General features: G+C 48.0%; 2 protein-coding genes across 2 annotated transcripts in view; both read left to right on the top strand.

Annotated features, from left to right (window-relative positions):
• Positions 1-22,690, top strand: part of Patronin (calmodulin-regulated spectrin-associated protein patronin) — a 147,950-nt gene extending 125,260 nt beyond the window's left edge. Inside the window, 2 exon segments of the mRNA XM_077630731.1 lie at positions 11,363-11,526; positions 21,893-22,690. Coding sequence (XP_077486857.1) covers positions 11,363-11,526; positions 21,893-22,025 — 297 coding nt within the window. The 3' untranslated portion in view covers positions 22,026-22,690.
• Positions 4,260-5,144, top strand: LOC144097160 (uncharacterized). The gene has a single exon (XM_077629931.1). It carries the CDS (start codon positions 4,260-4,262, stop codon positions 5,142-5,144), a length of 885 nt encoding a protein of 294 aa, XP_077486057.1.
• Positions 22,691-25,519: the final 2,829 nt, after the last annotated feature.

Here is a 25,519-nt window from a genome sequence, read left to right as displayed (position 1 = left end):
ACTACAGTTCTCGCAGAACTATCTAGAGGGAAATTTGGAAAAAGGCAGGTTGCCATGGTACAGCACACAGCTTTAGAACTTGCTTGCACCATGTGTTTTTTCGTGACATTCTTTATTTGCAAGCGGCATCCTCAAGAGCTTTCTTGGCTACATGGCAGTGAGGTGACCTTGCCTCAGCTGTCTGCTTTATTGACATGCTGGGAATTCATTTCTTATCACAATCTTTGCACAGTTGGAAAGAATTGCACAAAATCGGACTAGTTGGTTGTGCTTAGCGCGAATAGTATGTGCCTGCGTCAACGTTCGCTGCATGACGGTCTTTCGGTGCCACAAGGGCACGTTGCACCGCTGCAGTCACCTGCGGGGGTTGCATGCTGTTACGAGTACGTTGATGAGACAGCGGAGGTGCAACACTCATCATTGTTGCAGTGGAACTCTAGAAACGGTGCGAGTCTTCAGCTTCGCGGCCAACTCATCGATACAAAGTTTGCATCATCTCCCCTCCGGGTATGCTGTGCCGCACCGCGACTCGCAGTAATGTCGGTATGTTCCCTCCGCCGATCTTGGTGATTCAAGCACTCAGCGACTCGTCACGATTCCCACCTGCATCGTCAAAGCTCTTTATGTCCTTTTCTGATGCGTTGACGAATGTGTCAACACTCTCAATGAAGCCAGAAACACTGAGCCGACTCCGAAGTGTCGCTTCCAACGAAGTTAGGCTTAGCTGCCGCAGACAACTCCGTTGCGCACCGCTTTACTTTGTAGCAGGTTCCCTGAACTTGGGCTTCGTATGAAACTTACGACATCGAAAGTAGTGTTTCTTTTCGACATCCATTGAAAAAAGAAGTAGAAAGATTCGTGAAAGCGTGCGGACAGCATACTTAAAAGCTGTGCATCGCAGAAACAGCAGATGAGCTTTGGCCGCTTTGCATGCTCGCAGCAAGTGACGTGGCTGAAATTGTGCCACGTGATTTAAAGGTCCAGTGGAAGTGCTCGGTTTTGATGGTGAAAATGTACTTTTTGCTATTACTTGCTCGGAGTGTGAAGCGGTGAAGCCGGCTTTGAGGAGAACAGACTTAGGCCCACTGGCTTGCACAAACCCGATGGCGTGCAATGCCATAATTTGACGCATCACACACTTGAAAATGGGCCGGATCTGCACTTTTTTTAATAATTTCCCAATCGTTTCTGGCTGTGATAATTTTATATGTGAAAGAGGAAGGATCAAGGTTTCTCAATCAAAAGCACAAATTGATTTTTTAACTGAAAATCGCCGCTTTTCGACCCACAACTCCCTTAATTGTAATGTGCAGTGCTCGGCTGCTGACCTGAAAGGCGCGGGTTCTATCATGGCCGTGGCGATCTAATTTCGATGGAAGTGAAATTCTAGAGGCTCGTGTGTTGTGCGATGTCAGTGCACGAAAGAACCCCAGGTGGTCGAAATTCCCGGAGGTGTCCCTCATAGCCTGAGTCGCTTTCGGGCATTTTAAGCCACCATAAACCATAATGTGCATTGCATATCCACGGTGTTCAACATTATTGTTTCAGAGCCGTGCACCGTTGCTAGTGTTGATTTAACGTCTCGTTGAGACTGCACCTTGCATAAGGTGCAGTTGGAGTTGCGCTGTTAACAGTGAATGTTAAAGGGACTATGCAACGAATAAAAAGTCACTTGTAATTGTTTTCAATGCTTAGAAATGATGCTAAGAAGCATTCACACAAAGTATAAGTCTTCGGAAATGAGCCGGCAGTTTATTATGAACTTTTAAAAACCGTGTTTTTCAAAATTCGCGGGTTGATTGGTGTACTCGTAGTGACCGATTTTGGAACTATAATCGTGGAACAAAGACGTCACTGTACCATGATGTCGCCAGGCCATCACACGCTCTCATTCGCTGGAGCCACGGCAGCCACGACGTCACGGGCACACTTCCGGTAGCCGTGAAAATCGTCTGCTCGTGCTGTCGCGCGACCCTCTTGGGCAAGCGAGCCAGGGCATTGCCTTCGCGCATATGGTTTCAATTTTCCTCTGCCGCCTCGTTCTGTTGGGAGTTCCGGAGCCACTCGCACGGCTCTCCGTGCGCACGCATAGGGCTCGATGCCCATCGCGGCTGTAAAAGCGAGCAGTTGCACCTCGAGGTCCGGGTTTATTACTGCTAATTACCACAGATGGCAAGCAAAGAAACCCGATGCGCGCCGTAATCCAGGAAGGAGAAGAGACCGGATAGATGCCGCCACGCCGCCGACGCTGCTGCTGGAGGGCTAGGAGCAACAACCGGAAGTTGCAAACAGAACATCATCTGATGACGTTTTCAAAGGCGGGGCGCAGTCCCAGACCTGTTTTCTTTATTTTTTTCTGGTGCTCCTCGTGTACGAGTTGAGGGGGGAGAGGAGGAGCGTAATTTTTAATCGTCTATATCTTCGCTGTTATTGATGCTAGCTCAAAAATTCTTGCACTGTGGTGACGAGTGATCGAATGCATATCTCTCGTCTGCTTTACGTAATCTAAATTAATTTATTGCATGGTCCCTTTAACAAGTCGATATCCTGAAAAAATTTTCTTCTGCTGGGAAGTTTCTGAGAAAGTTGTGTAGCTTTCCTTTGCATCTGTATAACTGCTCTTGGGTGCATGCTGATGAGAAAGTCACCATGTGCATCAAGGGCCTTGATTTTTCTTGATAGAAACAGGCAGCGATACTGAGAGTTTAAACACAATCAGTGAATTGTTATAGAAAGTCGCACATTGTTATAAGAAGCACATGCTGCAATTGAGCTTTGTCTTTGGTACGCTCACCCTGTAACCATGTTGCTTGCTATTAATGGGAGACGCGGGTCGAAAAACGGCGATTTTAAGTAAAAAAATTACTTTTTTGTTTTTGACTGCTTTAGTAAACTTGACCATTCCTCTTTCATGTATTCATAAATCAGCCATAATTGAGCTGGAAATTATCGAAAACCCCTGTTAAAGTACTCGCAGTGGCTAGAATAGGTGCAGATCTGACCTATTTTTAAACGCATGAGGCGTCAAATCGCGGAATCGTACTGCGCTGGGCTTGCGTGAGGAGCTAAGCTTACGCTTCTTCTCCCGGAGGCGGGCTTTGCCGGTACACAAACTGCCAAGAAATAATAATAAAAAGAGCATTTCCCACTGCCTAAACCGAGAGCTTCCACACCACGTGGTTCGGTCGTGGCCATGCATTGGCTCCTAGCTCGTGAAGCGGCATTACGGCTTCTGCTCTTCTGCGACACGCACCTCTCGCTACGTGCTCTGCAAGCTATTGCAAATATCTCTGGTTTTTGTTAGTATGGATGCCGAGAAGAAACATATCAAGTTTTAGACGAAGCATAAATTCAAGGGAACTCACAGGAAAGTGAAGCAGCGTGCGACGAAGATGCCCGCGGCAGCTAAGCCTAACCTCGGCCGAGGCGACGCTTCTGACGCTTCGGAGCCGGCTGGATGTTCGAACTTCATCGAAAGCGTTGACAGTTTCGTTAGCGCGTCGGAAATGAAGATAGGATTCTTCGGAAATGAAGGTAGGGGTGGTGAAGAGTCAGCGAGTGCTTTTATCTGCGAGATCGGCGCCGTGAATGACCTTGTGAGCGACGCAGCATGCCTGGAGTGCGGACGATGCGAGCTTACGATCGACGAGCTGGCTGGGAAGCGGAAAGGCCTTGCGTCGTTTCTGGAGTTGCGTTGCAACAATGAAGCATGTCCCACGTCTGCTGTTTCGTCGACGTACTCATTGCGGCGTAACTCCGGCGGGCGACTACAACGGTGAAGCGCGTCCATCTGCCAGCGCTAGGGAGAGCTTCGCCATGAACGTCAAGGCTGTGGTTGCGGAGCACGCTGTTGGAGCAGGACACAACCAACTCGTCCGATTTTGCGCAATTCTTGGATTACTGAAACCGATGCATCAGAAATCGTTTAACGCCATCACGAAGAAGGTGCACCTCGCGGCTATGAAGGCAGTGGTCGAGAACTTGGAGTTGGCTCGCAAAGTGACAGCCCAGGAAGTTGGATCTGCCAATTTAGCTGTCATGTTTGATGGCACTTGGCAAAAGAGAGGCCATAAGAGCCATAATGGTGTAGGCACAGCCATTTCTCTAGAAACGGCTTTGCCTAGATTTCGAAGTTTTATCTAATTACTGTCAGAGCTGCAGTACCCACAAGGAATTTGAAGATAAAGGGGAGGAGGAAATATGGCAAGCCTTCCACATGCCTGCCGTGTGAAAAAAATGTTGATTGCTCAGCACACGCCATGGAAAGAAATGCTGCTTTGAGAATATGGAATAGGGCAGAGTCCTACAGCACTCCCCTGATATTCACAACCTTCCTAAGTGACGGAGACAGCAAGGCCTTTACAGCTGTGTCAACGCCAAGTGTGTATAATGGTGTGCCCATCACAAAAGAGGACTGCACTAACCACGTTTCCAAGTGGCTTGGGACTGCACTACGAAAGCTCAAAATGCCAAGAGGCCAGAAGCTCACAGATGCAGTCATCCAGAAGCTGCAAACCTACTTTCAGGCAGCCATCACTGCCAACAGAGGAAGTGTGCAAGGCATGTATCGTGCAGTTTGGGCATCCTTCTTCCACTCATGCTCAACGGATGAAGCCAGGAGCCACAAATTTTGCCCGGATGGAGAGGACTCATGGTGCAAGTTCAAGAAGGCAGAAGCATTGGGTCAGGCAGCCCCAAAACACACCCCCGTTCTCACCAACAGCCAGGGCAAGGCAATGCTGCCCACATACAAGAGGCTTACAGATGAGCAACTGCTCCCTCGTTGTGTGAAGGGGAAAACTCAAAATGCAGTCGAATCACTCAGCAGTAAGATTTGGCTGTTGTGCCCCAAGACAAGGTTCGCCTCGTGCACAGTTGTGAAGATGGCAACAACACATGCAGTCTTATGGTTTAATCAAGGACACAAGGTTTTTGAGAATGTGCTGGAGGAACTGGGTGTTCTTCCTTCAAGAGAAGTCCTCACTCTGGGCAAGAATTGTGCCAAGCGCAGAACTTCAAGAATGTCCACAAAGCAGACAGCTGAAGCAAGGGCTCGTCGCTGCCGTCTAGCCAAGAAGACTTGTCTTCAGGATGCTGCCAAGAAAAGCTCTGAGGGACCAACATATGGTGCAGGCCTATTCTAAAGTTGTATGCTCTAGGAGAATGCCCTGGCCTGTATTGTCTCCAATTTTCATGCAAACATACTTAGTAGAACAGTAGTAAACAACATTTGCAACTTTCGATTGCATTTTTCTCAACTTCTTATTTTGGGCCAAAAATGGCTATTAGATGCAACCTTTTATGTACTTCTTGTACTTGGATCAAGACCAAATTTGGTATGCATAATCTTTAAGGTATGTAGAATGCAAGTATCTAGGTTTCAATACAGTTAGTAATGTTTATAAGCATGAAAGGTCCCAAAATATTTATGCGCTGGCTTCTGAAGAGGAGTCCAGTAAAGTGACAGTTTGGGCTTGTTGGTAGTGCATGACGTATAAAATAGCTCAACACCAGACAAGGACATGAAAGAACACACACGAGCGCTAACTTGCAACGGTTTATTGCGGAAGAGAGCCTGTAGGTATATATGACATGGCGATACATTGCGCAAGTGCGGCAGACGTTCAGTTGTCAGTGACTTCTGAGGTAATCTAATTCCTTACGAGATAGCCCAACAGAGGGTTTCGCTATGCACTTATCACCTAAGCTATCTATCATTTCTGCTTCGATTATTTCTCACGTGAGTTTGCAAGTGTTTTCGGAAATGACTGTGCATGCTTGAAAAAGAGGTTTACACTTGGATTCACATTTTCTGCAGTGCGCATTTAAAAAGCCACCTTTCTTTTCTTTAAAATTGTAATGATGTTCACGAAGGCGCTCGTTCAAGCACCTTCCACTTTGATCTACATACTTCTTTCCACACGTCAATGGTATGCAGTACACAATGGATTCCGTACATTTAACGAACTTGGTTTGATGATTCATCTTGCACCCACTCTTTGTAGCAGGGCCATCCTGCTACAATCCTGCCCTCAGCTAATCACCGAAAGTTTTGCTCAACAAGTACAGAGGCTAATTGAAGCTGGTTTTCCTATGCACATCCTTGTAAGTGTTGCCGAAAGGCTCCTTAAGGAGATCTGTTACCCTCATGTTCTACCACCGTCCCATTCACTAAACAAACAGAAACTGGCTGTGATTCCGTACACTCACGGCTTGTCCCACCGCTTGAAGAAGATTGGACAACGGGGAAAAGTGAGTCATTTTTTCAGCTCCAGAGAAGCTGCAGAAACTTTGCAGATTGACAAGACCAGGCCCTGCTACAAAGAGTGGGTGCAAGGTGAATCATGAAACCAAGTTCGTTAAATGTACGGAATCCATTGTGTACTGCATATTATTGACGTGTGGAAAGAAGTATGTACGTCAAAGTGGAAGGTGCTTGAACGAGCGCCTTCGTGAACATCATTACAATGTTAAAGAAAAGAAAGGTGATTTTTTAGATGCGCACTGCAGAAAATGTGAATCTAAGTGTAAACCTCTTTTTCAAGCATGCACAGTCACTTCCAAAAACACTTGCAAACTCATGCGAGAAATAATCGAAGCAGAAATGATAGATAGCTTAAGTGATAAGTGCATAGCGAAACCCTCTGTTGGGCTATCTCGTTAAGAATTAGATTACCTCAGAAGTCATTGACAATTGACTGTCTGCCGCGCTTGCGCAATGTATCGCCATGTCATATATATCTACAGGCTCTCTTCCGCAATAAACTGTTGCAAGTTAGCGCTCGTGTGTGTTCTTTCATGTTCTTGTCTGGTGTTGCGCTATTTTATACGTCTGAAAAGGAAGCATGAGCTTTACCGTAAAAACCCGCGTATAGTACGAGGTTTTTTTCCTATTATTAGCACCTCAAATTTCCACCTCGTATTATTTGCGGATCCGAACAAAAATTTCAGTTTTGCTCGAAGTTTTGGTTTTGTTATTGCCGCGTGGTTACGGCTTGGCTTTGTTATTGATTTGTGGCTACGGCTTGGCTTCGTTACCCGTGACGGCGTGGCTAGGGCTAGCGTGGCCTTCTTGACAGCGTACGCGCCGACGCATAAACCACGCTTCGCGAAGGGAAGGTTCTTTTTTTCTGCCGTGGAGGAGCACGATGTCAGGGCCACGAAAACAGTATTCGGCTGCTTTCAAGAGAAAGGCTATTTTAGTTGCCGAGAACATCGGCAACAGTGCGGCCGGGAGGCAGTTTGGTGTCACCGAGGGAAGCATCCGCGGATGGCGGCGACAAAAGGAAGCACTTTTCGCCTGCAGCGGAACGCGCAGAAGCTTTCGCGGCCCGAAGAATGGGTCATACCCAGAAATTGAACTGGCCCTGACGGAGTTCGTAAGAGAACAGCGAGCCGCACATCTACCTGTGAGCGTGGAGCTCATGCAGGTAAAAGCTAGGGAGCTTGCTAGAGAAAAAGGTATTCCAAGCACCGCCTTCAAAGCGAGCAAGCACTGAATATACCGGTACATGTGCCGTGCTGGGTTTTCGTTACGGCGGCGAACGTCGATTTCCCAAAAACTGCCCGAATCGTTTGAAGAGCTGCTGGTAGCTTTTCAGCGCCACATTATTTCTTTACGGAAGTCCAAGAACTTTCAGCTAGGGCAAATAGGCAACGCTGACCAAACGCCAGTTTATCTGGACATGCCATCACCCCTCACAGTGCACGAGAAGGGTTCCAAACAAGTTTGCGTCCGGTCTACCGGCAACGAGAAGACTCGGGTTACGGTCATGCTATCGTGCACAGCAGACGGCCACAAGCTCCCACCCTATGTCGTGTTCAAACGCAAAATAATGCCGAAAGGTGAGGAGCTGCCAAAGAATGTTATCGTGAGATGCCACGAGAAAGGTTGGATGAACGAGGGTCTTGTCCTTGACTGGGTGAAGTCCGTGTGGTGTAGGCGGCCCGGTGCACTATTGTCCTTCCCGTCGATCCTCGTGCTGGACGCGTTTCGCTGCCATTTGGCCGACTCGGTCAAGAGAGTGTTACGCGATTGCGGCAGTGAACTTGTCGTCATCCCAGGCGGAATGACTTCCCAGCTGCAGCCACTTGACGTTTACGTAAACAAGCCTTTCAAGGACGCGGTCAAGCGGTGCTACGCTGAGTGGATGCGCTCAGGTGAGCCTGCAGTGACGCCGACTGGGTGGCTGAAGCGGGCATCGCCAGCCACGCTGTGCAAGTGGATTGTGGATGCGTGGGCGAGCATTCCTGCGGACCTTGTGCGTCGGTCTTTCAAAAAGTGTGGCATATCAAACGCCCTCGATGGCACAGAAGATGAGTGCCTGTGGGAAGATTTGTCCGACAAAGAAATCTCCGAAGAAAGCGCTGTTGAGGATGAGAGCGATTGAAGTGCGGTGTCCAATTGCAATAAATGCCTTTCTTCGTGCTTACCTGGCTTACCTCACTCGTATTATACGCGGATAAATTTTTTTTTTCTATTTCGCGTCTCTAAAATTTCACCTCGTATTATATTCGGGTTCGTATTATACGCGGGTTTTTACGGTAATTCTGGTAAAATGGTGCACGACACAAGTGCACAATTTTCTTGCTTATTTGCACTTAGTGGAGTATTAGGAACAAGAAAAACTATTTTACACTGCTTTCTCGTGCTCACTGGCATGTCCAGCAGGTGTCTTAGCTAGCACAGATTTTCACATGTGCATGGTACTTGGAATAGGAAAGCATCAAGGTATCTTAGAAATAAAAACAGATTTGGAAAGAGGAGATCAATCTCTATAACTGGTGCTGTTTTCATTTACCTGGCATCAATATTAAAGAAAAAAATGTTTCCGAGGAGCGTCTCCCCTTAAAGGGGCTCTGAAACACCTTTTGAAGATGGTACATAAACTCGCTCAATCACTACATTCTGTCGTCGTGAACGTCTTAGCTAAATAATACACTTCTGCACACAGCAGAGAACCCACAATCATGCGCGAAAGTAGACGATTCCTTTTTGGCGACTTTTTCATGCTCGCACACTTCTCCGTCACGCACTCCTGTACTCCTGCATAGTTCTATTCAGAGATGACTACTGGTTAAATTCTTTCAGGTGTAGCGCAGCTACAATGGCCACGGCCTGTCAGCAGTGACACTCCGGAGGGTCAGGAAGCTCTGCCCCCCCGGGGATGCAGCACCATTTCAGTGTGTTTACAGATAACTCAGCTTTTACAAAATGCATTAAAATAAATTCTGACTGGAGGATATATCGTATTTACATGATTGTAAGCAGTCTCGAATGTAATACCCCTGTCACACGGCCAGTTGTAGTTCCTAGCGCCCAGATGCAGACACTGCTGTAGCCCCTCTAATACAAGACGAGCCAAAAGCAAGCCAGTCGAACTGCGTCTTAGCGCTGCTTTGTCAGGCTTAACACCTGGGAAATCGCCTTTGTATCTGATAACAAATGTTATTTGTCTTTAAACTTTATGCGAGGGTAAGAATGGGCAAATCGAAGGTGAATACAACTGTTTAGAACACGATATTGGTTTGAGGGATTAGCGACAAAGCTGTTATCGCTGTGGAGCGGGCGGGCAGGGTGCCGCCATGTTTTCAACACGACGTATGCAAGCAACACAAAGACCTCAACGTAAAAATTCATGGGCTTAAAACCAGACTGATACAATTTTAAAATTATTGTAAAGACTGCTTACATTTAATTTAGGCGAATGTTTTTTCATGCATTTGTATTGTGAATGTATCGTGTACGAAAGTGCACTTGACGCCGCTGGAAGCAACTCTAGCAACCTTGGTCAGTGCTCAAAGGCCCTCGAAATCTCGATGGAGTTCCGTGCTGCTCTGTTGACTCGATAGACTCTTGACTCAATGGCCATTGAAACTGCCCGTGTAGCAGCGCTCGATCGCCTTTGAGTCGATAGGCTATCGGTTCGAGAGCCTTCGAAATGCCCGTGTGACGGGGTATAAGTCGACCCCCCCACTTCAGATTTGTAAAAAAAAAACAAACAAACTTGGAGGTCGTGTACGCTTGCCCTTTAATAATAGAACGCGGTCGCACTATCCTGCAGCCTTTGCTTATCGCCAGCCGCTATCGGCTGCCGCACGCAGGATCGCCCATGGACAATTCCAAAACGAAAATGTATTAGTCACTGGACACTCGTCTACACTTGCGCCATCGTCCTCACTAGCGCTACCGTCGTGATCGCTGCTGTGGTCCCACAGCTCATCGTTCTAACATCATCGTGCAGCGAAATTCCGCACTTCGCAGACAGCCGCATCACGACATCGCGTGGAACAGCTGAAAATTTTGCCTCACTGCAGCTGCCACACCTGTATCACCCGTTGCAAACGTCAAACTTGCGGCCCAGCACGCAGTTCGTTTCTTCGGCGTAAAGAATGACAGCCATATTGAACGTAGCCGTGAACGAGTGCAGGTCACTTACCGGAGCCTGAGCACAAATGATGAAGCACTACATTAAAAACTTGTGAAACACGGCCGGCAGTAGTCAAATGCGTCAGAGCCAAAGAGGAACTACGCGTGAGCGGCGTCGGCTCTTCCGTCGGCTACCGACACTCCCTGGCGCCGCTGTGGTTCTGAATGAAGGTGCCGCCTCGATTGGAACTGCGGCCCTTCTATCAACTATCGACGCTCCCTTGAGCGCCGAGTGCACGGTTGAAAGTAAACAAAAAAAAAACTTGGACGGCGCCATTAAGAGTTGGAGTAGAACATGAATGCGTTATCGGGCTGCTGCCGCTTATCAGCAGACGCAATCTGCGGCCACCTGTGGGATGTGGGCTGGTGCCGGTTTGCTGCTTATCGACAGCCACCATCGACCATCTCATGTGGGGTTAATATGCCGGTTCTGCGCGTTGACATAGCAGCTGCTAAAGGCCAGCACCAAGAGCTATGTGACGAAGCCGCGCAGCAAAAATGCAACCACGCTGTAGCATGCCTGATATCTGCCGTTATTTATAGTGCAATGCGTTGGTTTCGATTTTAAGTCGACCCCCCACTTCGGATTTTCAAATTTTGAAAAATAAGGCCGACTTACAGTCGCGTATATACGGTATATGAAGTGGCGTTCCTTAACACTCTAGGAATACCACATCTTTAGCAAGGACCGCTTGAGACCCTTCAAGTGAGCATTGGATGGTACTGTACAGCAGTTGTGTGGTACTGTAAAGCAGTTCACAGAAAATGGCAGAAGATTAAGATGAGTGGACCTGGACAGGCTATGATGAAGGATGCACGCACGCGTTTTTTTTTTTTCACTGCAGCTTTGCTAGCATGTGCCACAAAGGCACATCAGTCCTCACGATTGGAAACGGTCATCATCTGGAGCCTTTTGTTTTCTGATGTTTGCAGGAGATGAACCTCTCTGAGAGCAAGCACTTCCTGATTCTGTTCCGCGACTCTGGCTGCCAGTTTCGTGGCCTGTACTCATACCACCCTGAACGGGAAGAAGTGTTGAGGCTGCATGGCATTGGGCCTCGCAGTGTGCAACCAGCAATGATGGACATGTTCTTCAAGTGAGTATCATCACACATTTTGTGCAGGGCACTCATGCACAGTCACAGACACAGTAAGCACACCACCTCGCCACCTCATATAAAAGAGGTGTTGCACTGCAAGCTACCGAGACCTGTGCATGCACTTCCTTTTACACGCACGCACGCGCGCGCACACACACACACACACACACACACACACACACACACTATAAGCATCTAGCCTCTCTTCGAATAGTGCCTAGAGGGCTTGTCTTATACAGTGGACGCCCAATGAACAGCATTCGGTTAAATGAAAATTACGGATAAACAGAATTAAGCAGGGTTACTTGGTTGTTTTTGTATATCTGCCGCTGTAAAATTCTTCGGTTAATTGGAACACTACTTACTTGTTACCCTTGGCTAAACAGCACAAAAGCTGAAAATTTGGAATCGTCCCGAGCATATTTATGCTCGCATATGTCAGCGGCAGTCTCATAACCACGAACAAATTCTTCGCAGCCAGCTCTATAGCCGGGACAAGCCAATCTAGTAAGCCGCTTGATCGATTTTTTTTTTTGTTGTCATTCTACTTTAGGCCTACGTGCGATCGGTGTTGTCGGTGTGTCGACATGATGGAGAGCATTAAGAAACGGCCACACAAAGTGCTCTCGCTTGAAAAGAAGTTGCAAATTCTGCAGGAGTTTGAGCGAAGTGCCCTTTCTAAAACAGAAGTCGTGAAGAAGTTCGACATCCTGAAGTCAACGCTTTCGCCTATCTTGAAAAACAAAGCCACCGTTCAAGGAGCTGTCTTGTCTAGGACCTTCGCTTCAAGCCGGATGCGTATGGGGATGACGCCGTATAAAGAACTAGTGCTAGTTTTCCCATAAGTGGACCCACTTTGGAGTAAAAGGCACGGGAGATAGTCCTGAAAATGGGAGTTGAGAATTTCAGTGTCAGCGATGGATGGCTCAGCAGATTAAAAAGCGCCATGGCCTAGTCTTCAAGACCATCTCAGGTGAAAGTGCTGCAGTGAATAGAAAAATCTGCGCTGACTGGCAACGCGAATTGCTGCAGGAAATTTTATACAGTAATGAGCCACGAGACGTATTCAACGTCGATGAGATGGGCCTTTTCTACAAGGAACTTCCATCGAAGACTCTCGCCTGCAGAGGAGAAGCCTGTACAGGTGGGAAGCGCAGCAAAGAGCGCATTACCGTGCTGGTGGGTGTAAACATGGCAGGCGATAGAAAGTTAAAGCTGCTGGTGGTAGGAAAGTCGAGACAACCACGTTGTTTCAAGGGCATTCGAAATCTTCCTGTGGCGTACACTGCGAATGGGAGAGCGTGGATGACAACGGAAATTTTCTAAAATTGGCTGCGGGAAGAGGACGCAAGGTTTACGAGGCAGAGCAGGAAAGTTGTCTTCATCTTAGATAATTGCACTGCCCATGGCCAGGTGAAAGGGCTGAAGTCCATGAGCCTTGAATTCCTCCCTGCCAATGCAGCTGCGGTCATCCAACCAATGGACCAAGGAGTGTTCCAGAATATCAAGGTCTACTACCGCCGCCAACTGCTTCACCGCATGCTGCTTTGTGCTGACAGTGGAAAGGATTATAGCATTGACTGACTTGCTGTCTGCTATCCACATACTGGCCCACGCCTGGGAACAAGTTCAGGCAACAACAGTGCAGAGGAGCTTCCACCATGCAGGCTTCGAAGCACATGATCCAGTACCCCATGAAGAGGCAGGTGCTGCTGGTGCAGAAGCAGACACTATATTTAATCAAATAGTGCCCTCTGCCCCTTTCTCATGACAGGACTTTCTCATGACAGGGCTATAAGGACATGGATGCAAATGTATGCACCTGTCGCAAGGAAAGCCTTGAAGAAATTATTGCTGAAGTGCAATCTGAGGACCACTCCTCCTCCAGTGATGAGTGCGAGGATTCTGTGCCCAGTGCAGTGCCAGACAGTGCAGCAAGGGATGCAGTTGCACTTTTGCAACTCTACTTTGAACATGAAGGGTGCTCAGAATTTCTGCAAAGTCTTTAACAATATGCACGGTTACTTTGCGAAAATGCAACTGAAAAATGTAAAGCAGACAGACCGCAATTGATTCCTTTTTTTCTTTACACTCACATCAGTATACTTCTTGTGCAGTGTAAATAAATATCTCCGTGAAATATGTGTGATTTGCTTAAGTGAAACATTTGATAAATGGAAACCTGCCATGGTGGCTCAGTGGTTAGGGCGCTCGGTTACTGATCCGGAGTTCCCGGGTTCGAACCCGACCGTGGCGGCTGCGTTTTTATGGAGGAAAAACGCTAAGGCGCCTGTGTGATGTCAGTGCACGTTAAAGATCCCCAGGTGGTCGAAATTATTTTGGAGCCCTCCACTACGGCACCTCTTTCTTCTTTCAATCCCTCCTATATTCCTTCCCTTACATGGTTCCGGTGTCTGCATATATACAAGACAGATACTGCGCCATTTCCTTTCCCCAAAAACCAATTATTATTGTGATAAATGGAACACTTTTTGAGTCCCCTTCAAATTCCGTTTCCTCAGTAATATTTTCAGAAGCTTCAGACTGCAAAAACTAACTCGAATTTTAAAATATCTGCAGTCTCCGTGTAGGCTACACACAACTTTCTGCTGACAGTACAAGACAAGCCAGTTTATGAAAAATGTAGAGATGTACTTACATTAAGGGGGGAGGCTACCCTTGAACGTCAACTTTTTGTTTCTTGAGATATCTGAATGAAATTTTCAGGGTAGGCTCTCACAGCACAACCATTTGAAGAACTACAGTTGAGCCCACTTATAGCGAACATGAGAGTCGCATGGCGTCCGTTCATTATATCCCGAAGTTCATAGTATGTGGACCACAGCTTTAAAGACAGTTGCTTGTCAAAACACAAAATTTTTTCTTTGCGGAAAAGTCCGTGATGGACGTCTGTTTTTGCTGCGCAGATCCAATGAGGGAGGTTTCCAGCCTATTTAAAGCAGAAGTGTACTATTGCTGAGGCCTTTGGCTTAGACAAGTTGTCTGAGGCTCTCTATGTAGCTCATTGCTACAGGCGTGTTTATGGGTGCTGGCTCCGAAGTTTCATCCTCATACGATTCCTCCGCGTCACTCTTGTCCCACACTTCAGAAATGATGCCCTCATTCGTGCACGGTTACGCAGTGTCGGCGTCGTCATCGACAGAAATAAAATCACTCCAACCAGTCTCATGACCCCCCCCTTGTCGGAGTTGACGACACGCTGTCACAAATCGCCGTCGGGCTGGTCGTCTTCTGAAGCAGCGGGCTTGACATCGGACACTGTCGATGAAGCCGGCCTTGCGGAAGCAGTTTCGCTCGCCAGTGGCCGACACCTCTGCCCAGGCCGCTTTCATCATCTTTACCGCTGAATACAATGGAAATGGGCACAGTGTTTCTGTCCGCCATCCAGAATTACTGAGATCTGAACGAAGCCAGTGAAACGTCCGCCCCGCAGCGCTGCAACAAGAGTGCCAAAAGCGTGCGATGGGTAGACGTACAATGTGTACAGGCGGCAATCAAGCCAGTCAAGCTTAAGATACAGACGCACAGCGCCAACGGAGAGACCAATGAGGGGTGTCCGTGAGCGTCAGTGCAGCCACCTCTTGGCTCCCACGGAAGGCCTGCTTCATGAAGCGTGGCCTCTGCAATCGGCAACGGTGGCGGAGCGGTTGATCACAGAGGCTATGCGCGGATTTACAAGAGAGTGAGGAGTCGAGAGCGGAGTTGTGAGGAAGGGCGGGAGGGCGATTTTGGAAGGCACGTCAGCGGGGAAATAGTAGCTCTCTTGAGTCCGGCACGAAACGGGGCGGCTCGGGAAAACATACCGTGCGCCGGGCGCACAAAGGGGTCGGAGGCAAGTTATCTCGCATCACGGCACCGGGTTTGCGCCGTCCGTTCGCTGGAACCGATCATCAGGGCTTAATGATGTTCGTTATACGTGTGATTTTGTGCCATTGAAACAATGTATATTTTTACGGTCATGCAGGTCTCGTTCGTTATAAGCGAAAGTTTGTCTTAAGTGGGGCTGTTATATGTGGGCTAGACTACCAAGTTTCGTGGAGCTGTGGGCACTGGTTCTCAAATTACATGAGTATATCAAAGTGGTTCACATAGGTCACTTATTCCAGGCCTGGAGAATTTGAAAATAGTTTTGGCACTGTGAAATTCATTATGGTCATTCCTGGATAGGTGCCCCAGGCCAAGACAGAGCCCTTTTTCTAAATTTCCTTGCTGATAAAGTGTAGCACAGCATTGAATTTAGTGTCAATAAATTAGACCTTCATTAAGGAAATTTAAATTGCTTATGACAAATTTCAGAAACGATAACTTTAAAAAGCGGGCTTGACTTGCCCTCCAAAAATTATTCAGGTACAGAATAAAAAAACCCATAGAAATCATAAGCGGTTCCCGAGCAGCAGCCAGAATGAGCAGCCGCGCCAGTCAAAAAATACATTCTGAGAAAACAGCCCTCAAAGGTTGCGAGAACACCGGATTTCTTATTTCTTGAGATATCTGAATGAAATTTTCAGGGTAGGCTTAAAACACACACATTTGAAGAAATACTAAGTTTTATGGAGCTGTGGGCACTGGTTCTAAAGTTACAGGAGCATATCAAAATGGTTCACATAGGTTCCTTACTCCAGGCATGGAGAATTTAAAACAGCACTGTCACTGTGAAATTCATTATGTTTATTCCTAGATATGTACCGCAGGGCAAGACAAGGCCTTTTTGCTGAATTTCGTTGGTAAAAAATTTTAGCATAGCACTGAATTTAGTGTCATTGATTAGACCTCATTAGGCAATATTAATTGCTTATGACAAATTCCAGACACAATAACCTGAATATACGAGCTTTACTTGCCCTCAGAAATTTATTCAGGTACGGAATGAAAAAAAACCTCATGGAAATCCGATAAGTGGCTCCCGAAATGCAGCCAGAATCTCGATCTCCTCGCACGTCAGGAAATGCGTTTCCAAGTGAACGGCGGGCGACACGTCACACTTCTCGGTAGATGCGAGACAGGATCTGGAGGCCGCAATTGCTGAGGTTGATGCGTTGGGTACACATGGCATGCCTGAAGCAACGCATTCTTGCACCGATGAAGCTGCTGGTACGTCGCTGGAAGCGGCAGCACAATCGCTGTCTAGTAGCAATGTAGCAGAAGCTACGCGGCTGGAAGCATTGACAGTCCTTGTTGGCACGCTTTGCCGAACGAACTTCATAGCGCGCTTCCGCGCAATGAACGCGTGTAGCATTTTTAGCTTTGTTGGACGCATCATGATTGACCGCGCAACAGTCAACAGTTTGCAGGAAACCGTTCTGACGGCACAGCGAGAGATCGTAAAGACGGCAACAACAGCGATCACAACGAGAAAAGGAGAGAGCCAGGGTGGCCGGGGCGGACGACGCGCCAGCCGCCGCTGCCGCCGTCGAAGGTGGCAAAATAGAGCAAGAATTCACGAACAAAACAAGACCAAGATGGCGGCGCTTGGTTCTCTGGCTGAGGAACAGTGTCCGCGCGAAGTTGGGGTATTTTCGGCGCTTTCTCGCAGCTCAGCGGCCGCCACGGCTTGTTAGATATTTAATTTGAAGTACTTTCACGATGAATTAGTCGTTCATATTTACAGAAAAAGCAGTTTATGACAAATACTGCCGGAATATGCACTGTTCCAAAAATCGACTGCTTCGCGATTTTTCGGTTTTCAAGGGCCGCGTCCCCCCCTTAAATCATATTTTATTTTCATGCACGAAACTCAAAACGCTAAGGAAAAAGTGCTTTTCTCCGTTTTACTATCAATGCGTTCCTTTTCGCCCAGCGCTGCTCTTAGGTGAGAGTGCAATTGTGAACATGTTCTGTGTTCTTAGTTTCTTAAGGGGGGACACGGCCCTTTCGGGCCGAAAATTCGCAAAAAATGGGTTTTTCAATTTTGTCATATTCGGATTCACGACGTCATTTTGCACCTGACATCGAATTTTTAGAAAGAGATAGCCAGTATTTGCTTACTAATAGCCATTTAAATTTCTGAAGGCGCACGATTTGCCTTTCAAATTGAGGTCAAAGCATGCCTCGCCGTCGCTCGGTATCTACGTGCTCCCCCGACGCCGTTTTGGTCTTGTTCGAAAGGTCGCGCCTACAGCTTTCTTTTTTAAATCGGTAAGCAACGCTGGCATTTTTCCGTTCACGGCTAAAATGACCGCAAAGAAACGTGCGCGCCATGTTGTCATTGGTTAGAAAAGACAGTGATCAAAATGGCGCTTTGTGATTGGGTAGGCCTTGGGTTAGGCTTGTCTGCTCCAAAAGCACGGCGCCATTTTGAGAGAGTCTGCCGCGTGGCACGTGTGGATGAAGTATCACTCATTTCATCGGTTCGGCGCCCGGAAACGGAGAAAACGCAAAAGGCTTAAGGAGCCTGGACTATCGCAGCCTCCGCGGAGCGAAGGTCAAAGTGCGGATGTCGCGCTGCCAACCGCACCGTCAACGACTGAAGCGCGTCGTGGACCGGCGCTGTCAACTACGACGCATCGCTAGTTCGCTAGTGCCGTTACCGGCTTCGCTCCCGAGCAAAAACGAAGAAAACGCTGGAATTGACGCAGCCTCAGCAGGGCGAAGGTGGAAGTGTTGTTGGAGCGCTGCCAACTGCTGCGTGAACGGCCATGAAAGCGCGTCGCGAACCCGCACCATCAACAACGACACATCGCCAGTGCCGTCGCTGGCTCCGCTCCCGAGCAAAAATGAAGAAAACGCAGTTCGAGTCGACGCTGCAGTTGACACTGCCTCAGCAGGGCGAAGGTCGAAGTGTGGTTGGCGTGTTGCCAACCGCGTCGTGAACAACTGCGAAGCGCGTCACGGACCTGCGCTGTGGACGACGGCACACCTCCAGTGCCGTCGCCAGCTCTGCTCCCGGGCAAAAATGATGTGCAGCTCGAGTTACGCCAGCCGCGTATGCGTCGATGCTGGAATTATGACCGATAGCGATGTGTTCGGAACTAGTGCCCGTGAACGAGTGATGCTTCGTTTTGAATTGACGCTAGCGACAGCGCAAAAGACGAGCATTTCGTCGCGTCTGTTTCTGAGGCTCCACCAAGAAGCAAAAGTTATCTGTGGGCATTAAGATGGCAAAAAGACGGCAGAGAGATGAAATTCATCCTGCTTATGCCCCTGGTGCATTCCTACGAGTTTGAAGTTGTTCCTGTCGCAGAAAGATTTTTTTGTTTTAAAGATGAACTCACAGAGAGTGAGATAAGACTAAATCAAGACCAGTTGCCAATAAGCATAATTTTAAAACAATACATTTCGTCTGAGCCGCCATATTGAATTTTCCCTGGTAATGTTTAATGTGCTGTAATTTCTGTTCAAATGGGCCTAAAACATTCATATTATCTTATTTCACACAGTGGACATTTAGAGGATGCCTGTATGCTAAACTTCACTGTTGCCTTTACTGTTACATAATTAAATTGCCTGCAAGTTTCAAACAAAGATTACATAATACTTTGAGAACTCGTTTCACAGAAAAACTGAAAGCATATTTGAAATCAGCATATTGAAATACATAAACTGGGTAAGTTTCATGAATATCTATGAAGAAATGAGAAAAATAGTACTAAGAGGGGTGTCCGCCTTAACAAAATAAATAAAAAATGCAAATCTTGACCCAGTTATTCGCCTGATGCACCTCAGCCACTTTCTCATTCCTGAGATGGCTGAGGTTGTAGGCTTATGCCTTATGAGCGATGGAACGTGCAGCTGACTCGGATGCAGGCAAGAATAGAACAGCCAGCCGTGGCTTCACGTACCACAGCCCCGCGCCTTCTTTATTTTCTTTCTCGCGCGGGCGCGCTTTGGCCGTGCTCTAGGCGCAGCCAAAGGAGGGCGCTACAAGGTCTTTATTTGATTGCTTTGGGAGCCTCGGTATCGTTGCCCAGCCAAGGATGGCCACTGAGATTACCTGACGCTTTTTAAAGCTTTTACTTGTAGCCATTTCTAAAGTTTACGTCACCAACGATGATTTTTCACATTTCTATAAAAATCTGCAGAAAACATTTCCTATACCTTGAGCTTGGTGCATGATGGCCTGAGTTGCCTATGTGCCATAAAACCGAACACAACACACTCAATGCACACAGATGCTGAGACCGTAACTATTAAACATCTACTCTATGCGTAGGCCAAACAAAACTGTCCTAGGTGAAGTAGTCTGTTCAGAAACGTTCTCTGAAGTAGGCCATATCAACAAAACTGCCAAATTTGTCATCTGGAGTACCACCACTTGTGCAGTTAATAACATAGCCACACTGTAGTGGTGTGCATCAATTGACAGAGTATACATTAAGCTTTGAGATGATCCTTGCATTGTACTGTTTGGACACAAACAACGTGGGGAATGACAGCGGGAACATAGCCTGAAATGGAGATTTCGCGCCGCCGGAGTTAGACCTCTGCCTTAATTTAACCGCCACCTGCCAGGTTGCATGAGGACGCCCTCTTTTATGGATTCCATCGAGTGTTATCACACACATAGACTGTTTTTCGCCCATTGGGGCACGTAAGGATTATGCCTTTGAAAAATTCTGAAAAAGGTAATTAGGCAAATGCTTCTTGTGAAGTTTAGAAAAAGATATTGTATTTACCTGATTGTAAGTCCACTCGCATGTAAGTCGACCCATCGTCATCGCATTTCAGAAAAAAAAAAGCTTGGAGGTCATTTAAAATTGACCTTTAATAAAAAAGCGTGATAGCAATATCCTGCGACCTCCACTTATCACCAACCGCTATTGGCTGCCGCGCGCGGGCGGGCCTGTGGGCACATTCCAAAATGAAAGTGTATTAGTCACTGGACTACTCGTCCACACTTGCTCCATCATCCTCACAGCGCTGCCGTCGTGACTGCTGCTGCGGTCCCACAGCACGTTGTTCTAACATCGTCGTGCAGCGAAATCCCGCAACTTCGCAGACAGCCACATCACGACATCGTGTGGAACAGCTGAAGATTTTGCTTCGCTGCAGCTGCCACACCTGTATCTCCCGTTGCGAACATTGAACTTGCGGCCCGGCGCACAGTTCGTTTCTTCAGCGTAAATAATGATAGCCATCTTGAATGTAGCCTTGAACGAGCGCTGGTCGCTTGCCGGACCCGGAGCACAAATGACGAATGAGGCTACTTTAAAAGCTTGTGAAACGTGGCCGGCAGTAATCAGATGCGTGAGAGCCAAACGGAAACTACTCGTGAGTGGCGTCAGCTCTTCCATTGGCTACCGACACCCCCCTCCCAGTGCCGCTGCGGTTCCGAGTGGCGGTGCCTCAGTGATTGGAACAGCGGCTCTTTCATCAACTATCGACGCTCCCTTGAGCACCGAGTGCGCTAACGAAAAAAACAAAAAAAACTCGATTTTTTAAAGAGTAGAACGCGAATGCGTTATCAGGCCGCTGCCGCTTCTCAGCAACCGCAATCTGCGGTCACGTGTGGGGAGTGGGCTGGTGCCGGTTTGCTGCTTATTGACAGCTACCATTGGCCGCCGCTCACAGGGTGGGGGTGCCGGTTCTGCGCATTGACATAGCAGCCTCTCAAGGCCAGCACCAAGAGCAATGTGACGGAGCCAGGCAGCCTGGTATCTCGTTTGTCTTGCCTTTATTTATAATGTGATGCTTTGATTTCGATTTTAAGTCGCGGCCCCCACCCCACTTCTTATTTTCAAATTTTGAAAAAATAGGTCAACTTACAATCGTGTAAATACGGTAAGTTGGCAAATGTTTCTTGTGAAGGTGACGTGAACAGTTTTATTTATATTTAATGACATCTCCCACTGCAAAAATTAGGAACAAAATGAAATCTGTGTTTGACACAACACTGGCAACTAAAAATAACATGATGGGTAGTAAAACCTCATTAATTCGGACTGCAAAGGACCAGAAGATATGTCCTAAATTTTCGAGCGTTGAGCCCCCCCCACTTTGCACCCTGAGAACAAGTAAAGCTGCCAAAAATTTGAAAATGGGATGAAGTGTTGTCCCTGTCACACAACAGTGAAAACACCATGATGTGCGAGCAGTTTCCTAAAAAAATTATTAGATCTAAGCATACTGGCTTAGCGCATTAATTACAGCAGAGGTTTGGAGTGGTAGGCCCATTGAGTCAGCGTAAATAACCAGTTGGTAAGTTGCACACACCTACGGTTGTCTCGTCCCCGAGTGCAGTTTTTACCCTGTTGCCCAGTTTATATTCTCCATGAATGTGAGTGATGAGCTGTGTGTGAGTGACTTGCTCATTCTGCCAAGGTGTGCTGCATGTATTGGGAGACAGTCTGAACTGTTTGCTGCCAATGGAGTAATTGCAAGTCTGGGTTCCTTCTCTTCCCTCCAGATACAACTCGGGCGCCAAAAGCTTCACGCAGATCCACACAAAGCACCTTACGGTCACCATAGATGCCTTCACCATTCATAACAGTCTCTGGACTGTCAAGAAAACCTGTGTGCCTCAGCGCAGGGACTTGTGAATACGCGTTGTGTGATCACCTCAATGCATTTGTGTTTGAGGATAAGTGCTGGGGGCTAACCAACTTGTGAAGCGGTGGTGCTACTGCTCCACACTGGTCACATTGCTGCTAGCTTTTTTCACAGCGGAAATTCAAGGTTTGGCTGGCCAAGCCTTCAAGAAATCGGTGACTATTTCATCTTTTTGTTTTCTTTCAGGAGGGAGCACACTAATTATTGCTTGAGGTATATAATATGTATATAAATAGTGGGCATCCTTGAATGTGCAGTCGAAAGAGAAAGCCAAGTTGGAGGAACGCAGTTGCCGCGTTCTTGGGTGGGAAGGTGATGATCCTATTATGATGCTCTTTTGGCCAACTAATGATGACTGAGGTCCTTGGGCAGCAGTTGTGTGATATGGCTTGCCAAATGTACTATAGTCGAGGCCACCAGTTGTGTGATCCTTGATGGGCCATGCAGGTGCTGGTTTCTTGCTTCGTTTACCTCTAATGTTATTTTTACTTTTCTTCGTTTTAGGCTTTTAAATGTTACTACAGTATAGATACACTGACATGGACACATACAAATGCACGCTGGAGTTTCTCCGATTGCAAATGCTGCACTGGTTATACTTCTTTTCTGTAATACACAAACTGTTCCCAAAAAATAAATGCTGCTTTCCCTTTTATGTGTGCTGTTATGACTCGTAGTATCTGAGGAAACAAGGTACGGGGAAACTACCATGTGTGCTGGAAGAGGTCTCCCCCTTCCTTGTCCCCATAATGCTCTCCTGGTTTTACACTTGTAGAGAACCGCACTTGCTCACCTTGCCATACTGATTAGTTAGCTGGACCTGTCCTTGTGAAACTGCTCGTGTTAAAGGGCAACTGCATCACTTTTTGACAATTCCGTGCTATTCAAGGATTCAAATCTATATAGGCTGCAGGAAAAAAATGGCAAGTGTTTCCGCACTAACATTTAGAATAGCGATGCAATCGACGATTAAATTTTAGACTTATCCTCGGAGCACCAAAGCAGTGCGGAGAAGCTCGGTGTGACGTCATGGAAGGTAAGATATCAAATTTCCGTTGCCGCCAGCTTCACCCTTCCGTGCTTAGTTGGATGCAAGGCTGAATGGTGGGCCAGTTGGTATGACATGTCGAAAAATGATATTTACCAGCCAAAAAAAAAAGGCACTCCCCGCCTTGTCCTGTGTAGGTTCTCCTCTTGTCCCTCGTGTTTTTTTTTCAGCTGGTAAAAATTATTAGTTGGATGCTGCCAAACAACGCTTGGAGGCCTCTGCCTTCGGTGGCGTTCATTTTGTTTCCTTGAAAGCAAGCGTTTATGCATGGGAAATGTACTGATACAGTCGATGACGTCATGATGCGGCCACCACTTGGAGCTATGCCCTGCTGCTGAGGCTGACAAAACTATTGCTGTGGTGGTTCGCCGTGCCCATCAAAGAGCACACCAGTTAACACGGGAACGATGTCAATGTACCTTAACACAAAGGAGTGATCAGGTGCACACATAGGCAGGCGGTGGCATTGCGAGAGATGGCCGCGTACAGCTACAGTCTACCGGACAGTGTTCTGGCTAGTGGCCTAATGCATACGTGGTCACAAATTTCCCGTGCTGCGTGCTGCTCACGGATCTTAGTGGGCCCCGAGAACATGTGAAGCCGCTGGTTCGGAGCGTTGGCTTGTCAGACGACAGGTCTGCAGTCATCCAAGCAGAGGAGCGGCCGGAACAGCGGTGAACCGAAGTCATCGCGCCATTGCAGCTCGCCAAGATGGGCACTGGCGAGATGGCGGACCGAAGCCGTCACATCGCTGCGGAACAGCACACAACACCACGGGTCTCGCAGCCAACCCAGCAACACCCGCTGCGTTTGAAAACTGCACACGTCACCCCCGCACTACCACGCGCACTCCACGTTGTCGTCTTTGCCATGCCGGCCACTGCAGCAGCAGCGCCACCACCCAACTGTGCGTAAGTGTACAGCACTGAGGCAAGTTAGCTAGCATGCCACGGGCCGTGGACACCTTTGGTGATGCCGGCCTGTTCGACGGCCTCTGACTGAATGTTGAGTCATCGCTGGACCTTAGCTTAATCCCAAGCTTCTTTAGAGGGATCAGGCTAGAGTTCTGAGGGAGGCTTATGGAATTAATATGCACAGATCATATGGTCGATGTCCTCACCACTCCACAAAAGCGGCTGAAAGGATTGATATCCTTATTTATGAATTTAGGTGTGTAGTTTTGAATGGGGCGGGTCCCAGTCTAGTCTCTATACGACCTGTTGTCTGGTCAGTGTTTTGTAGCTTAATTCCAAGCTTCTTTAGAGGGATCAGGCTAGAGTTCTGAGGGAGGCTTATGGACTTAGCATGCACAGATTATTTGGTCGATGTCCTCACCACTCCACAAAAGCGGCTGAAAGGATTGATATCCTTATTTATGAATTTAGGTGTAGTTTTGAATGGGGAGGGTCCCAGTCTAGTCTCTACGACCTGTTGTCTGGTCAGTGTTTTGTAGGGTGGTCGGAGTTCTTATTGTTTTGTAATGTGCAGTGATTAGAAAGATTCATAGCCGTTCGATTTTAATCGGCGATTGTGTCACCATTTCACGTGCTAGTTCGAAAGAACTTCGCATGCTTTACCTGCAAGTTTTACACATTCTACCCGTTTAAGCTCGTCGATTTCTAAAGCCTATGCAGTTGCCCTTAAAGTGTACCGTTTGTAACGGTAACGTCGTGGTTGCGGATACCGGAATTTCGGCGGAGGCCAGTCGGTCGCAGCGCGGCGTCGAGGTCGTCGGGTCGGGTCGTGGTCGGTCGGAGCGTCGCGGCGAATCGTCGGGTGGAGGCTCTTGTCTCGGTCCAGTAGCGGCAGCCCTACCCCCGGAGGACGCCGTCTTCAGTTTTCCCGACGTGAGGACGTACCTCTGAGCTGGCCAGAGGATGACGGGCGGCCGGGCGAAGAGAACCGCCTTGGGAATGGCGATTGGGACGCGTCGCTGCGATGTCGAAGATTGCACGTTATCAGCCAAGTACTGTCCGATATCCCGTGGTCTTTCACCGTAGCGTGGTCGAGGTGCGTCAGGTGAAAACCCCCTTAAACCCATCCTGCGGTAGGGGCAGTGGCCGAGGATGCGGCCGGGCTCTCCGCAGTGGTAACAGAGCGGTCGATTGGCGTACGCCAAACGTGCGCTTTGCACACGGGGGTCCTGAACTGCGGCACGGAGGGTGCTGTTGCGATTGGCTCCTGCAGGTACGGCACAGGAGCGATGGGGGAAAAGGCTCGCATCGCTGGCCCGGGACTTCGTAGCGCCTCGCTGTACGTCATAACGGAGGGCGCCGGGGGTGGCTGCACAACTCGTCGGATTTCTTCGCGGACCCCGTCCGTTACGGCAGCGACGCTGACGTGTGGAGCCTCAAAGCGAAGTTTCGCCAGCTCCTCGCGCACAAGGCTTCTTACAAGCTCCCGAAGCTCGTCGGCGGGCAGCGACGTAGGCGTGTG

This window comes from Amblyomma americanum, chromosome 7 (genome assembly GCF_052857255.1).
Source record: "Amblyomma americanum isolate KBUSLIRL-KWMA chromosome 7, ASM5285725v1, whole genome shotgun sequence".
Lineage (NCBI taxonomy): Eukaryota > Metazoa > Arthropoda > Arachnida > Ixodida > Ixodidae > Amblyomma > Amblyomma americanum.
The sequence above is the reverse complement of the archived record's forward strand: the minus strand, read 5'-3'. Positions and strand labels throughout refer to the sequence as shown.

Coding starts and splice junctions, on each gene's coding strand:
- LOC144097160 (XM_077629931.1), top strand. CDS start 4,260: ATGGAAAGAAATGCTGCTTTGAGAATATGGAATAGGGCAGAGTCCTAC.